At 42.7% G+C, this 17,279-nt stretch overlaps 2 protein-coding genes across 9 annotated transcripts in view; one reads left to right on the top strand and one right to left on the bottom strand.

Annotated features, from left to right (window-relative positions):
- The window catches only part of Dap3 (death associated protein 3), a 29,064-nt gene extending 15,891 nt beyond the window's left edge, over positions 1 to 13,173 (bottom strand). Inside the window, exons 1-2 of one of the 5 annotated variants that reach the window (XM_027393188.2) lie at positions 13,124 to 13,173; positions 832 to 885 (exon numbers count right to left, since the gene is read on the bottom strand). In XM_027393188.2, coding sequence (XP_027248989.1) covers positions 832 to 873 — 42 coding nt within the window. In that variant the 5' untranslated portion in view covers positions 874 to 885; positions 13,124 to 13,173. The other 4 variants (XM_027393187.2, XM_027393186.2, XM_027393189.2 and 1 more) reach the window with 4 other exon arrangements.
- Positions 11,944 to 17,279, top strand: part of Ash1l (ASH1 like histone lysine methyltransferase) — a 144,124-nt gene continuing 138,788 nt past the window's right edge. Inside the window, exon 1 of one of the 4 annotated variants that reach the window (XM_027393184.2) lies at positions 11,944 to 12,052. The gene's annotated coding sequence lies outside the window, so the exon portion shown is untranslated. Of the gene's footprint in view, positions 12,053 to 12,295; positions 12,375 to 12,683; positions 12,974 to 17,279 lie in introns of those variants that run through there. The other 3 variants (XM_027393183.2, XM_027393185.2, XM_027393182.2) reach the window with 3 other exon arrangements.

Below are 17,279 nucleotides of genomic sequence, written 5' to 3'. Positions count from 1 at the left end.
TAAATGAGTGACAAGTGCTTTCCTGAGCTATACCCCCAGCCCAAATGTAGGTCTTATCTTGTCCTTCCTTCCTGTATATGTCGTGTAGGCATGTATGGTGGTGAGGTGGTTGACTTCAGGTGTTTTCCTTGATTGCTCTCTAGTATATACCTACCTACCTACCTACTTTTGAGGCAGGGTCTCTCAGTGAATCTGGAACCTACTTATTTGGCTAGGCCAGCCGGCCAGTTCACTACAGGGATCTACCTATGTCCACCCTGCCAGTTCTGGGTTACATACACACCCCAGCTTTTGCCTGCATGCTGCACTCGCAGCCTCACACTTACCTGGTTTTACCACTTTACAAAGTTATCTACACACCCTCCTGAGACAGCCTTTTTAATATATGAGTTTATCGTATTATCAAAAGTGCCAATGTCTAAAAGCCAACTTTCTTTTCTTTTAAATAGTTCAGATTTACCAAGTTTTTTTGTTTGCCTTTTTTTCTTTCTTTTTTTCGAGACAGGGTTTCTCTGTGTAGCTTTGGAGCCTATCCTGGCACTCGAACTCACAGAGATCCGCCTGGCTCTGCCTCCCGAGTGCTGGGATTAAAGGCGTGCGCCACCAATTTTTTTTAAAGTGCTAATTATCTTATTGAATGTTATCTCAAGCACACTATTTTTGTCTATTGTTTAGGCAGTCTTCCTTGAACAGCCAGGCTGGCCTTGAAATCCCAATCTTCTTGCCTTAGCTCTCCATTACTGAATTACAGGCATACCTACCTTCAAGCCAGCCATGCCACTGAGAATTTTACCTGAAAGTGAAGCATATGAACAGTCTGTTGGAACCTACCTTTTGCACCCTGGAGGAAAGCCTTGTTACTCCCGTCAGCATTGTCTATGCTCTCTTTATATGTATATATATATAAAAAAAAAGACAAAGAGAAAAAAAAAGGTATAAGCCACTATTGAAAAAAAAGTATTTGCAATATAAAAATCTGACACTATCTAGATATATGAAAACCATCTATGAATCAACAAACTAGGCCAAAGACAAGAAAAAGTATTTCATTCAGGAAACACTATGGTGAGTAACTTCAGTACAAGTCATGAGAATGAAATTAAATCCTTGATAATGAGGTGCCAATCATAAGTACCATCTTAAGGAAAATGAAAAAGTCCCATAACAGTTGTTAGATCCAAATGTACAGGAAAACCAATTTTTACAGAGTTGAAGATTCTAGTACCCAGCTAGTGTATCCCTTCATATTTACTCTAGAAAACTACTTATGAATATACACTGGAAAGAATATAAGAATGTTTATAGTAGAGGAGTCTGAATTATTTGAAAAAAAAAACTAAACTAAAATGTCCTCTGATACAAGAATAAAAAGTCAGAGAACAGTCATAGAAATGGCAAGAAAGAAACTACAATATACGGATCAACTTCAAAAATAAATACTGGCCAGTCATGGTGGTGCACACCTTTAATTCTAATACTGGAGGAGACACTTTATCTCTCTGAGTTCAAGGTCACTCTGGCCTACAAAGTGAGAGTTACAAGCCAACCAGGGCTAGAGAGACCCTGTTTAAAACAAACAAACATACAAACAAACATTAATACCGAGTGAAAAATCATTATATTTAGGTTTAGACAAACTAAATGTCAAAAGCATGCAGTAGGTAGAGGCAGGATCAAAATGTCAAGGCCAGATTCATGCTACATAGTTTAAGGCCAGACTGGGACAGATAAAACCCTGCCTGAAAACAAAACAAAGCACACAGCAATCTCTCAAGTTATACTCACTATTTGCAAGACACACACTCAAGAAAACAGATCTAGAAAGGTGAATGGATGCTAAGAATAACATCCTGAATAAGGGAGAAAAGAAAGGGAACTAATGGGGGAAGACACCCTGGAAATTGGTAATCACTAATTCCTAATACTAGATAATGGATATGTGAGTATATATTTTATAATATTGGCTTTTTTTTTTTCTTTCTTTTTTTTGAGACAGGGCCCTACTATATAGCCCTATGTAGACCACGTTGATCTTGAACTTGTACAGATCCTCCAAACTCCGTCTCCTGAGTTTTGGGATTACTGCTGAGAGCCATCACACCCACAGGGTCTTACTCTTCTGTTGGTGTGATAAAATGCCCAGACAGAAGCATCTTACAGACAGGGTTTATCCCATCCAGAGACATATGACCCATGGGGGGGGGTACTGAGGTGGGGACATAGCACAACAGACAGAGGCACAGTGGCAGAGACAGGAAGCCTGGTCACACTGCACCTATACTCAGGGCCCATCCTTCAACAATCCACTTCCCCCAATCGATGCTCCACACCCTTCCCAAACAGTACCACCAATTGAGAACCAGGCTTTCAGACAAGTGAGCCTGTGTGGGACATTCACATTCAGACCACACAACATTATTTGATACCATGGGTTTTTTTTTTTTATTTTTATGTAATGTGCTAAATTTACCTTTTTGGATGTTGGAAATATTTAATTAGAAAATTGTACTCTTTTGGTGGCAAAAGAAATTTAAAATAAATTATTTCCTCAAGAGCTCATCAGAGCAGGGTATAGTAGCTCATGCTTGTAATTTTAGCTCTTGGGATGCTGAAGCTGAAGAACTCCTTAGACTTGGACAAGCCTGGACTAAATAGTGATTTCTAGGAGGGTTTGAATTATAAAATAAGACTGTACCCACTCAGCCCAACAAACAAACAAAAAAGACCTGATACCCAGTGTTAGTCTGAAACTATGAAGATACCAAATGAACACTATTCTTTCAGTATACATATTCCCACCACAAAGTTCAATGAATAATTGAAGGCATTTTATTAAATGCCTTATTTACATAAATAAAACTATAATAAATAAGCTACATAAATGTGGTTCACCCCCGCCCTTTCCAGATGGGGTGTTACTATGTAGTTTAGGCTGGCTGGTGTTTAATTCATGGTTCTCCTGCCTCTGAGCACTTGCATTCAGGCTGGTCTCTCAAAATATCTCAGTTTACCTTCATCTTTTTATTTAAATGAAACACTTTATACCATCTCTTTGAAATATCTTAATTCCCAGCATTATTACTCTTTTTAAATTAAAAAATACATAATTTTTTTCTGGATACAGGGTCTCTCTCTATAGATCTGGTTGTCCTCAAAACACAGAGCTCCACCTGCCTCTGCCTCCCAGTGCTGGGATTAAAGCTGTGTACTGTCATTCCAGACTCTAGCATCATTACTCTTAAGCTCTGGATATTAAATAAATTAAGGGCTACTTGACACACTGTATTGCTGCCACAGTTCTTCTGATACCATAAATGACTCCTAGCTGGTAGCATAGTAGTGTGAAGATGCTAGAAGAGATGGTTCAGATCCAGGTACGATTGAGTGGTACAACACACAATTTCATCAAGTTGATTGGAACAGCATTCAAATTTGCAGACTGTTCATTTCTACAATTTTGGACCATGGTTGACTTTGAATTTATTTTAAAATTTATTTTCTTTTTTTATGTCTATGAATGCTTTGCCTGCATGTATGCATATTACCATATTGTACCTGACACTAACAGAACAGAAGACAGCACTAGATCTCTTGAAATTGGAGTTATAGATGGTTGTGAGCCACACAGGAGTACTGGAAACTGAACCAGGTCCTCTGCAAGAGCAACAAGTGCTCTTACCTGCTAAATCATCTCCTTAGGCCCCATCGGTGACCCCATTGAAAAGCAAATTTTTGCACAGGTAGAGATTCCTGTACTTCAATGTAAACACCACTACCTAGCTCTGACAGAATAACTAAATAAAATCTCTTGGTAATTATTACTTTCCACCTGTGTTACAACACAAACTATTAAAGCAACAACAGTAACAAGAAAGCTGGACCAATTTCACTTGTTACTATGTGACAATACCAGTGACTACAAGGAATAAACAACTTTTCTGACCAGATAAAATTTCCAGTACAGTCAAGAGAGTCACAAACCATCCTAGAGATTGCTGCTACTGCAAAGCACTCAGGCTTGATGCTCAGTACCATCTGGTGGTTTACAACAGTCTAACTCCCGTTCCATGGGGTCAGGTGCCCCTTTCTGGACTCCATAGGTACAGGTCATACATGCAAAACATATGAATTCTTTTTAAAGAAAAGATTTATTTTCAGTTTATACCTATGAGTGTTTTACCTGCATGTCTGCAAGAGCACTGTATGTATGCCTGGTTCCCACAGTGAGCCGCCACATTGGGGCTGGTAACTGAACCCAGCCAGGTCTTCTAGAAAAGGAGCAAGTGCTCTTAAGAGCCCTCTTTCCAGCCCCAAATAAACACACTGTAAAAATATAGCCACAAACTCCTTTGAATCACATCCCCTTTTAGTTACCTTTTTAATAAGGAAACCAATTAATTCTTTAATTCAGTCATTCTAGAAACATGTGAAACTCTTCTATATGCAGTATACAGAGGTGAGCAAGGCTGGTGTGGTCTCTGTTGGGACCCGCCACCCCCTTCTTGAGACAGGGTTTTACTACATAACCTTAGCTGTTTTGAACTCATGATATGGACCAGACAAGTCTGAAACTCACAGAGATCCTTCTGCCTCTGTCACCTGAGTGCTGGAATTAAAGGCGTGCACCACTAGCTCTTGCTTCCCTTTCACCTCCAGGGCTCCAGGGCTTTTGCTATACATGAAAACTACAGACCTAAAGCACCATTTCCCCAGATGTTTGGCGAATATTAACTAGTCCTATAAAATTAACCAAAGGTCTATGGCCAAAGAAATTTGAGAAATAATGTAGTTGTTAACTTTTGATTAATTTAAAATATATATCAAAATTCTTGGGGAAAACTGTTATAAAGACCCTTCATTTTACTTCCTTCTTAATTATTTTGAGGCAGAGTCTCATATAGCTCAGGCTGGCCTCAAACTTGCTATGTAGCCAAGGATGGCCTCCACCTTCCAAGTACCAGATTAGCACCTTTGTGCCCCTATGCCTGCTAAGAGACTTCACTTTGAACTGCTACCCAAACTTATTTAGCCTTGGAATTCCTTTACTGCAAAGCAGCATTGATTCCACTGTTGTAGATTATAGAGGTGGCAGCTGCTACGGGGCAAGGCTGCAGATGAGAGTTTGGGTTGGAGCCCATGGAAAGCTCTTAGTCACAGGCTGGAGCAAAGTAATATCCACTCAGCTTGTTATCTGCTCTATTGAACTCTCCTGGTCTTAACAAAGTCTTCATTAAACTGGGTCATAGTGGCATACACCCTTAATGCTAGCACTTTGGAGACAGAGGCAGGTGGAGCTCTGTGAGTTCCAGGCCAGCCTGGGCTACATTGTGAGTTCCATGATACTCTTGTCTCAAAACAAAACAATAAAAAACCCCAAACAAACAAACAAAAACCAAAAACCAAAAAAGCCAAACCAGGGCTGGGGAGTAGTTCAGCTTGTACAGTGCTTCCCTTGACACAAAGCCCTGAATTCCATCTCATGCATCTCATAAATCGAGTGTAGTGGTGCCCACTGTAATCACAGCACCTAAGAGGTGGAGGCAAGGGATCAGAAGTCATTCTCTGCTATACAGTAAGTTCAAGGCCAGCCTACACTACTCCATAACCTGTCTCAAAACAAAACCAAAGAAACTTTAGATACTAGACTACATTTTGCTTTGGCTTTTTATCTTAGTAGTGTTAGAGATACCTCAGGGCCTTGTACATGTCAGATAAATGCTCTACTACTGAAAGACACTCCAGCTTGCTTGCTTGATTTACTTACATATTTATAGGCAGGTTCTCATATTGGGTCTAGTCTGATCCTTAACTTTCAGCAATCCTCCTGCCTCAGCCTCCCAAGTGCCGGGATTTTAAGTCTGAACTATTACACCTGGCTGTGGTGAGGCAGCAAGGATAGGCGGGGCTGGCAGGCAGAGAGGAGAAATAGAAGGAGAAATAGGGAAGGAGGAGCAAAGGGAGAGCAAGGAGAGAAGGACCCAGCGATGCCCCAGCCAGCCAAGGATAAAGAAGGAAAGTGAGATATACAGAAGGAAGAAAGATAAAAGACCAGAGGGAAAAGGTAGACAGGATAATTTAAAAATGAGAAAAGCTGGCAAGAAACAAGCCAAGCTAAGGCCAGGCATACATCACTAAGAATAAGCCTCCATGAGTGATTTACTTGGGAGCTGGGTGGTGGGCCCCTTAAAAAGGCTAAAGATCCAAAAGAGAAAGAATAAAAACATCATTGAATACCTGGCTCCAAATTACATTTTCAATTATTTAAAATACCTATAAGGACAGCCAAGTTGATGATACATGGGTTAATCCCAGTACTCTGAGAGTTCAAGACCAGCCTGTTTGACTCAGCAAGTTCCAGGCTACCTAGTTGGTCTCAGTGAGATCCCGTCTCAAAACAACAACAACACATACAGAGAAAATAAAATCATACTGATGAACCAAGTAATTCCAGAGAGGACTATTTGTCTTTTTGAGGGGATGACGGTGGAATGGGGTGGCACATCCAGTGCCTTGTGTATATTAACTCAGCATTCAATTTTGTGGGTTGAGAAAGACTGTATGGAAATTAGTGAAGGCTAACCTAATTGTTTTCACAATTTCAGCTAGGAAAAGAACAGCTTTAGGGCTGGGAAAATGATTTAGTCAGCAAAGTCCTTGCCATGCAAGTTTAATCCCCAGACATCTACCTGAGTTCTAGGCAGAAGACTGCTTCAAAATAAAAACAGAAACAAAACAAAACAAAAAAGTAGGCCTAGCATACTGGCACATGCCTTTAATCCCAGCACTGGAAGCAGAGGCAGGAGGATCTCTTGAGTTCAATCTGGTTTTACACAGGAGTGCCAGGGCTACACAGAGAAACCAGAAACAAACAAAACAAGAACAAAAACTAGTTGGATGGCTCCTGAGGAATGACATTTAAAGTTGACCCCTGACTTCCCCAAGCATGTGCACACATATACATGCATGTGCGAGCGCTCACATGCTCACTCATACAAACACACACACACACACACACACACACACACACACCACCCTAACCCTATAACCAAACATATTTCATGTTGCACTTTCTGCACTATTTTCTCAGGTTTGGGTTCCTAGAGATACTGGGACTGCAGAAGAAAAAAGTAATTCTCAGGGATGAGGAGATGGCTCAGTGGGAGGTAAAATGCTTCTTGTTCAAGCATGAGAACTTAGATTTGGATTATCAGCACGCATATGAAAAGCCGGCTGTGGTGGTAAGCACCTGTAACCCAGGGCTGTGAGAGGATGGAGGAGGAGGAGGTCACTGGGGATTGAGGGCTGCCAGCCGAGCTCCGGGTTGAGGGATCGACTGTACCTCAAGAGAAAGGTGGAGATCAAGACACTCAACATCCAGCACACAGATCACCACCACACAGACAGACACTAAAAACACACGGAGAGCAATACAAGAGGACACCTGACATTAATTTCTGGCCTCCACATGCAAGGACACATACCCCCCACATACATGTATGCTTCCAAAGAAAGGAAATTCTGAATTACAACAACTAAGACATTTGAGCAGTACAAACTTCAAGTTCTTAGTACTTTACTTGTAGGCATTTCACCAGAAAAAAAAAAAAAAAAAAAAAAGTGTTATGTGTGACTTGGATAAGAGTGCAAGTGGTGACATAATAAACCCTGTTGTCACATGGGCAAAAGCAGACAGTAAATCAGATGGACCATAGCTGCTGAGAGGCCAGAGGGCATCTACATTGTTCAACTAACAATCTGCTTATTGAACTTTAGGCTCTATCTTTTTAGGTGCCTAATGTCTTCACAGGGAGTAAGGTGTGGGGAATAGTTCAGTGGATAAAGGCACTTGCCGACAAGCCTGATGGCAAGAGTTTGATCCCTGGAACTTCCATGGTGGAAGGACAGAGCTGACTCCTACAAGTTGTCCTTATACCTGAAACCTGCAACAGTAACTAAAGTTTTAAAAGCGTAGTTTGTCTACATTTTATCAAATGAGAATGTGTTGTTGATTTCTAATCTAGTATGTTCTGCATACAGGAAATATACAGCCAAATACATTATATCAAAACATTTTATCTCCAGTCTGCTAGAGGTTTTAACTCTCAATTCCGTATTTAAAAAAAAAAGTAAAATTGAACTTCCAAAAAATAAGGGGGGGGGGGCAAAGTTTAAAACCTTTTAGAACCAAAAAAGGATGTAAAATATACACAGTTAAGATTCTAAAGTTGTAGGGCTCAATAATATATCTATACTGTTGATCTCAATCTAATTGTACATTATAGTGATGGGGGATGTCCTTCTGTATGCTATGAATATATGTTTCTCTTATTGGTTGATGAATAAAGCTGTTTCAGGCAATGGACAAGCAGGATGTATAGGCAGGGTTATCAGATGAGGAGAATTCTGGGAAGAGGACAGAGAGGAGTCTCAAGGGAGATGCCATATTGCCGCCGAGGAAGAAGCCCGGGCATCACTGTTAAGCCAAGACCATGAGGAAATATACAGATTAATAGAAATGGTTTAATAATTAAAAGAGAGCTAGCCAATAAGAAGCCTGAGCCATCCACCAACCCGCTTATAACTAATATAAGCCTCTATGTGTTTATTTGGGACTAAATGGCTTCAGGACCAGGAGGGATAGAAACTTCGGTCTACATTATAGTTTTTATTTAGCACGAGTGTTTGTATGTGTGTATAATTGTGCTGCCATGGCATTTTTGTAGAATTGCTGTTTTTCTTTCATGATTTAAGTCTTAAGGACTAAACTTAGGTCATCAGATTAAACAATGTGTGATGGCTCCACGTTATGGTTTAGAGTGGTGCTTACATAGATTATGAGAGAAAGATATGCCAAAATGATGTATATAAGTGCTAATGGTGCATGTAATTACTCTCCCATCCACTAGCAGCTGAACCTAAGACTCAAGTATGCTAAAATATAGTCTACAACTGAGCTGTACAGCCATCCCTAGAAATTATACATCTTGTTTTTATTTCTACATACCATCTCAGCCAAAAGGCCAAGAAGTGATATTAATTTCCATTTCTGATGCTATTAACATTTAGAAACGCTGATAATATTGTGTATATAATTAAAAAAAACTGTTCAAATTAGCTTACCATGGTTGTGTGCATGTGTAATCACAACAGGAGGATCATGACTAGGAAGACACAGCTGCCAATACAGAGAAACCACATTAAAACTGGCGGGTGTGGGGGGGTAAGAGACTGGAGAGAGAGACTGGAGGGATGGCTCAGAGGTTGTGAGCGCTAGCTGCTCTTCCAGAGGTCCTGAGTTCAATTCCTAGCACCCACATGGTGGCTCACAACCATCTATGATCTGGTGCCCTCTTCCAGTGTGTGCATACAAAATAAATAAATAAGTCTTAAAAAAAAAGAAAAAGGGAAGGAAAATAATAACATATTTTTAAAGTTTCTATAGAATTTATTTCTAGTTTGCAGGGCCTGAGTCTAAAATCTTGGTACTTAAAAAAAAAACAAAAAACTTGGTACTTCTTACCAAAGGCACTGCTAATCTTTGCAGTATCAATTCTTTCAGAATTTGAAACCTTATTAAGTATCAGGGATGGAGATGGCTCAGGGGTTAAGAACACTGGCTGCTCTTCCAGGGGACTCAGGTTTTAACTCTAGTTTCAGGGGATCTGATGCCCTATTCTGGTCTTTGCAGGTACTTCTCACAGTGCACAGACATGCAGGCAAAAAACGTACACATATGGGCCATTTCTTCTATTCTGATAAGCAAGTATGAGGTCTGCTCCAAAACATGTCTATAGTGCAGCAGTTCAAACTCCCAGCTGTCTTGGGCTTGAGGACTAATGCCAGGATCAGAAGAATAAGGAAATATAGGAAATTTGGACACACACACACAATGAACAGACATACATACATGCAGGCAAAACGTCCATACACATAAAACAATAAATAAAAAAAATTTACTATGAAGGCAGTGTGGAATAGGGAAAAGTTATGTTTCTAAGAGATAGGCAACTACAGGCTAAAGATGAAGTTATGGCTTTCTCTGAGCTTCAAGCTTCTTCCTTGAAAAGTGAAGACACGATTATCTCAAAACGCTGTTGTAAGGATTAAACAGGAACACTTGCTCTTCCGGTATGGTATTCTATCTATGCTTTTCAATCTTGCACTTTCTTTCACTCCTTCCCTTCATCCCTTGCTGCTGTTCTGAGACAGGGTCTCATGTAACCCTGGCTGGCTAAGACCTTACTTTATAGCTGTGGATGACCTTTAAGTTCTGATTCTCCTGCCTACACCTCCCAAGCGTTGAGATCACAACCTTTCGATTGGCTAGTTCTAATATTTAAATATCTGACACTGATTTTAACACTTCCATTTACTTTGAAACAGACTATGAAAACTTATAAAGAAACAAGACAGTCTGCATGCATGGACACACAGGCCTGTACAAAGTTGCACACATGAAGCTATTAAGGAAGGATGAGTGTAAACCTAGTTGGGCTCCATTAATCAGCTAGAGCTTGGTTAACACGAGTAATTACACTGCAAGATAATTAAGGCTGATTTTTCTTTTTAATTCGAAGGAAACATGAAGACGACAAATCCTGACCCATACAGGTAATAGGGGAATGTTTGGTCATCTGAAAGCCAGGTGTGGGCTCATGCCTGAAATCCAACCACCAGGGAGCCCAAGACAGATTCTGGCTATCAGAGTCCCAGGCAAGCCTGGGCTAAGGAGACTGTCTCAAAAAACACTCAAAAGACACTCCATTGCCCACTACCCCCCAAAAAGACCGTTTGACTTTTAATTGAATAGGTTTTGGTGACGGATGGAATATAGTAATATTTAAAATGTCCCCAAATCACAAAAGTAAGAATTCCCAGATAGGAAGGGAAACTCAAGTAGATTTTTACTTTTTGTAGGAGACTAAAAATTGGTAGACCAAACGTTGGGATTTTAACATTCCATAGTTCTGAATTCAGTCATTAAATGTCAATGCAGTTTTGAGAAACAAATATTAGCAGCCAACGAATGTCATAGGTCTTGTTTAACCAACAGTTTGAATGAACACAATACAAACTACCAATTACACCTACGAGTCTTATCAACATCAACAGCGCGGTAAATGATAACAATATTCTGCATTTTCCCTGTGCCTCAGAGCGAAATCTACTTTACATACATTATCTCATTATTTCATACTCCAACCCTGGGGGCATATTTTGGGGTTAGTTAAATTTTACGCCCAGTGTCCCATAAGTAACTTAGAAGAATAACTCGAAGGTCACAAATGATCAAGTCCAGAAACAAATTCCGGGTGCATGGTTTCTTTAGCCTCTACACATCGTTTCTCAACCAGGGGTCGCGACCGCGTTGGGACTCGGATGCTATCAGGCATATCGCATATTTACATTTCTATTCATAACAGTAGCAACGAAAGGAATTTCATGGTTGGGTCACCACAACGTGAGAGCCGCATTCAAGGGTCGCAGCACTAGGAAGGTTGAGCACCTCACGTCAGGTTGCCGGGTGAAAACTGAGCATGCACAACCTTTGATAAGTGTGCAAGGAGCACACAAACACCGCAGAGGATAGGTAGGTACCCGCTTGAACTCAACTAAGCTAAATTGCGTTAACGTAAAAACAGACCTCCTTCTGCGCCAGTTCTCTCTCCGGTCCCAGGTCCGCAGCCCTGGGTCTGGAGGATGCCCTCTCTCTGCTGGCCTCACTCCCTACCTCGGGGCGGTTCGGATACACGCTCCTTTCCCTCCATCATCGCATCCCCAGTGCGGCTCAGTCCCCTCACCGTGAGTCTAGCACCAACCAGGACTCCTGCCGCGGCGACCCGCACACGCCGTCAGCAGCTGGATCCCAGGGACCGGCCCTGCGACCGCGAAGCAAACTCGGGTCGTGTGGCAGGAAGCTACCCAACGCGCAGTCGCCGCGGCTCCAACCACAGCCCAGCGGAGGGGCACCGCGCCGCCTGCCCTGCGGCCGGAAGCGGGCGGCGAGTCTCGGCGCCGCGGCGGCCGGTCCCAGGAGATCGTCGGTGCCTAGGTCTGTTCGCTCGCTACGCCCGCGGTTCCTGTCGCCGAGGCCAGCCGCACCCGCCGCGGCCTGCCCTCTTCTCCCCGGCCCCGGCAGCCGCCGCGCGCAATGGAACGTCCCGCGGGGGGGATTGTGGGAGGCGCACGCTCGAGGGGTGGGGGTGAAGGCGGCGGCGGCGGCCGTGGCTGCCGTTGGTAGCCGTGGGGGGGGGCGGGAGGGAGGAGGCGAGCGAGGAGGAGGAGGAGGAGGAGGAGGAGGAGGAGAGGTGGAGGGAGGAGGCGGCGGCGGCGGAGGAGGAGGAGGAGGGAGGCTCGGGCTCGCGCCGCGGAAGGTACGCGTGAGGGCCTAGAGGGAGTCGGAGCGCGCGAGCGGGCGCCCGGAGAGCGAGCGCGTCGGTGCTGCCGGCTCGGGGCGGCGGGAGGCGGTGTTTGGAGGGCGCAGCTCGCCGCCAGTCCAGACACACTCGGAAACGTGCCGGCGGGCGGGCGGGCGGGCGTGCGCGCTGCGCGTCCGGAGTCGGGTGAGGGGGGACGGCGGGGAGAGCGGCGCGGAGGGAGTGGAGGCGGGGGGGGGCACAAGGCGCCCTTCGCTCGCTCGCTCGCTCGCTCCTCCCCTCCCCAGAGCTGCCGCCGCCACCGCCGCCGCCGCCGCCGCCGCTGCTGCTGCTGCCGCCGCCGCCATTTTGGGTTCGCTTTGCGGAGGGGGAGACGTTCCCGGTCTCGGTTGCCGGACCCGCCTTCCCTCCCTCGGTTTCCCCTTGCCGACCTACGCCTTTGGCTTCTCCTCTCGCGTTTCCGCCGGTCCGCTTACCCGCTGGCCGCCTCCTGACAAGCGGGAGGGTTACGGTGTGGACCCAGAGAAGCCGAGGCGCCAGGCGGCTGCCACCCCCTCTCCCCACTTGCCTGCACTCGGCGCTCTCGGCCTCACACGGTGAGTAGTGCGGTGTGAGCAGGCCTTTGAAGGCCCAAGTACTCTCTCCTTGGCTTCCCGTGATCCACTGTCACCTCCCGGACCTGGACCTCCGGGAGAGCGGGGTGAGGATGGGGGAGGGGAGAGGAGGGAGAGGGATCCTGAGCTTACCGGGAAGTCCTTCTAGGCGGGGTAACGGGGTGTCCCTGACCGGCGGGCTCCTGGTTTGGGGGAGGGGGACGGGAAAGTAAGCGGGTGGAGGCGGAGTCGGCTGTGCCCCTGACAGGTTAGTTTCGTGTAGTAGGCCTGATTGGAGCATCTGCCAAGATCCAGTTTATGTCTGTTTAAATAAGGGACAGAAGAGGCAAGGGAGGCGATCTTCAGACGGTGGTTTACCTGTGTAACAAACTCTGTGGTGTTCTCTAGAGGCGGAACTATATGCAGACACGACATAAGTGATCTGAGTGTTAATAAGTTTAGTAAATGTCACTGGTTAGTTTGTACTTGGAAAGAAGTGTTTTGGGTCTTGAAGACCAGATGGTCCGTTGGTTTATAGCTGCTGTGTTTATGTGTGTATATGCAAAGATGAAAAGTGCTCAGGAGTTTTGCCTGCATTTGTGGAAGTGTAATGGAGTTCCCTTTGTGAGTTAGCTTGTTTTAAAACAAATGTTGGGATGTGTCCTCCAGGTCGATTAGTGCACATGTATTTTAGCATAGTAGATAATACAGCATGCTGGCTAGGGTCAGGGAGGGAAGAAACTTGACAAAGTTTGTACCTTTGAATAGTCAGTTGTATATATATGAAAGCCCAGAACATCATCCTCAGAGTAATCAGGCTGAGAATAAGGCCGTGTGGATTTATAGTGGTGCTTATGTTAGCATAAGGTTTTTATATGCAGAACACTTTCAGTTTTCTGTAATCCTGAAACTCTGAAAATGAAGAGGTACTTTTCCAAGGTCACATATTAAATTAGTGGCAAAGTTGGGACTACACGATATTTTGTTTACTAACTTAGTAATGTATTATACATATCGAGATTGTTATTGGCAAATTCAAGTGTATTTGGAAAGGAGGCATATGGTTGGATTATGCTTATGAGAGCATAAAATGTCAAACATGTATGGAATATACACTGTCCTTGCCTGTCTGACATATATGAGATAGGTATTTTAACTGTTTTGTGTTAACAGAGCAAGCAGAGCATTTCTGACAGTTTATAGTGTGTATGTTTGATAACTGAAATGCTTCCACAGCCTAATTTGTATCTGGGTAGCTTTGTTTGTTGCTGGTTCGGTTTTTTTTTGGGGGGGAGCGATGCATCTGGGTGATTAAACCCAAGGCATTAAAGCTTCCAGCAAGCATTCTACCACTGAACCATACTCCCATCTGGGCAGTTTAGCTTTATATTTACAAGAGAAAGGATCTTGTTTGAGTCATTTAACAACAACAACAAAAATGATTGGATACTTAATAATTGATCCCTGTCTTGGGATAAGAATAATCACGATTTGTTGATTAACTGTTAAAATAGCTTGGGGTGCATACGAGGGGAGTTGTTAGCATATTGAGAGAACGAATAAATCAGTGTGGAATTGAAACCATGAAACTTTATTTAAAAGCCTATTCAGACTGAGTATGGTGGCTCATACTGTAATTCCAGCATTCTGGAAGCTGAGGCAGGAGGATCTTGAGTTCAAGCCCAGCCTATGCTTCATAAGTTTACAGTCAGCTTGGGATACAGGTGACCTTATCTTAGAAAACAAAATAAGAGGCTGGAGAGATGGCTCAGTGGTTAAGATCGTATACTGCTCTTAGAGAGGGCCCAAGTTCAGTTCCCAGCACCGCTTCAGGTGGCTTATAACTGCCTATAACTCCACCTGCAGGACACTGGCACCCTCTTCTGGCCTCTGCTGATCCCTGATGTACACACACACCTCTTTTTAAAAATTTAAAAGCCTATTTTATTTCACACACATCTTTTAAAAGATTAAAAAGCCTTTTTAATTTAGGAGTAGTTTAGGTTGCCCACTTTAATGTAGAAGGACACAGGAGTAAGATCATCCAGCAGGGTGATGTGTTGTAATAGAGTTTACTTTCTTTAACATTTTCCTTTGGTTGTGTTTTTGAAACAGGGTCTAAATCTACAGAGCTTAAACTGGCCCAGAATTCCTTATGTGGCACAGGCTGTCCTCAAATTTGAGGATTGTAATCTTCCTGCCACAGCCTTCTGGGATTACAGACATGAGCCAACTTGTCTGGCTCCTTTGGCAATTTCTTTTGGCATTTATGAGTAAACTGTTTTTGGGATCTGTGAATTATTGATATGTGTGCCTTTGGATATTGGAACTTCTTGGCTGGACTGTAGGAATTCTTCGAAAGGCTAATTTTGTATTAATATTCCTCTGTGAATTTGAGGAATCTTTGAACTAACTCAACTCTTACTAGTCTAGATTAGTGGTGCTTGAGCGTATGTATGTATGTATGTATGTATGTATGTATGTATGTATGTATGTATGTATGTATATTCCTGAGAAGAAATAGAGACCCTACATTAAAAAATAAGCATAAGTACAATCATGTGAATTATGAATATACTTTGGTTTTTCTGAGTCTGAATCTTACTATGTAGTCCTGACTATCCTGGAACTTGAAGTATAGACCAGACTGGCCTCAAACTCACAGAGTTCTGCCTGTCTGCCTCCTGAGTGCTGGGATTAAAGGCATGAACCACCTCATCCAGCTAGTATGTATATACTTTCCGGAATTTAGGTTGTAATGAGATAGAACCAATTTTTATTCAAGTCTTGTTTGAGATACCCACTTTCCCCTTAAATTTTGTTTTGGAGTAGAGATGTCAGTGTAAGTTTGAAGGTGAAGGTTGTGATAGTACTTGAATGTGTCACCAGGAAAACTTTAGGATCATGCCTTTAAATTAGCCAGGCACAGTAAATTTAAAATTGACAGGCATGGGGATTCATTAGAGCATTTAGAAAAGCCTATGCAGAAAGATTATTACAAATTCAAGGCCAATCTGGACTACATAGTGAGTTCTAGGCCAGCATGGGCTATAGAGTGAGATGCTCTCAAAAAAACCAAAATAGAAAAAGAGAATTTTTATTGTCTAAATGTATAGTAAACAATTGTGAGTTATATTTGATAAGGGTATGCAATGTAGCAGAAACATCTTTGACTTGTTTTGCAACATCTTTATATTCTCATTCTTGAGAAATAGTGTCTTTTTTTCCAGTTGTATGTTGAGATGAATAATTTGAAGCCCCCCATTCTGCCTGTTTGTTTGTTTGTTTGTTTTGAGTTTCATTACTTTAGTTTGCATGTTTCATTACTACAACATGGATAACACTTAAGATGAATGATATGTTGTCTCTGTTGTTCTAGAGATTTTAATCCAGTTGAATTTACGACTTGTGTAATGTTTAGGACTCTCCAGACTAGGAGGAGAAATTGAGATTTTGCAACTTGATTGCAAAGAGTTTTTGGTAGTATTTATTATTTTAATTAAAAATTCATTTTTGTGTCTGGGAGGATGTGCCTTCATGGTATACATATGGAAGTCTCAGGACAACTTTGTGAAGTTGGTCTCCCTCCATCTTTGCATAGTTTGGAATCAGAGTCAGGTCTGCAGTCTTTTGAAGCAAGTGTATTTACTGAGTTATATTTCTGCCCTGTTTACTTTTAAGAAGCTATAAAACTCACACATTGTATGTAAGGCTATATATTTAAAAATATTTTCAGCTCCGTTAAGGGTACTTACTGGTCTTGCAAAAGACCAGGTTTGGTTCTCAGTACTGGAACAGGGATTCACAACTGCCCTTAAGTGTAGTTCCAAGGAATCCAACACTTTCTTTTGGCCTCTGCCAGCTCTTAGATGAATGTGGTGCACATAAACTCATCTAGGCATCCATATGTGAATATAAGAGTAGTAAATGGTTTTTTTGCTTTTTAAGTGCCTTCATGCTGGGTGTGGTGGAGCATGCCTACAGTATTTGGGAAGCAGAAGCAGGTGAATCTTTGTGAGGTCAAAGCTAGCTTTGTCTACAAAGTGTAGTGAGAATGTTTCTATAAAAATAAAACAAAAACAAAACACACGCATCTGATGTAAGGAAGCAAACATTGGTTGAATTCCTTAACTTTGGTTTGGAATATGTTGCTCTGGTACATTTGTTACCAGGTCTAGCTTGCTATGGTGTTTGTTTTTTTTGATCCCAGGATGGCACTACCTGTTGGGAATTTCTGTAAAAAGGTCTTGATGCCATTTTGGGGTGTATAAAAATGCAAAAACCCTTCAGGATATAAAAATGTTTGACA

The sequence above is a fragment of the Cricetulus griseus genome, assembly GCF_003668045.3.
Source record: "Cricetulus griseus strain 17A/GY chromosome 1 unlocalized genomic scaffold, alternate assembly CriGri-PICRH-1.0 chr1_0, whole genome shotgun sequence".
NCBI lineage: Eukaryota > Metazoa > Chordata > Mammalia > Rodentia > Cricetidae > Cricetulus > Cricetulus griseus.
This window is presented reverse-complemented; position numbering and strand designations above follow the sequence as displayed.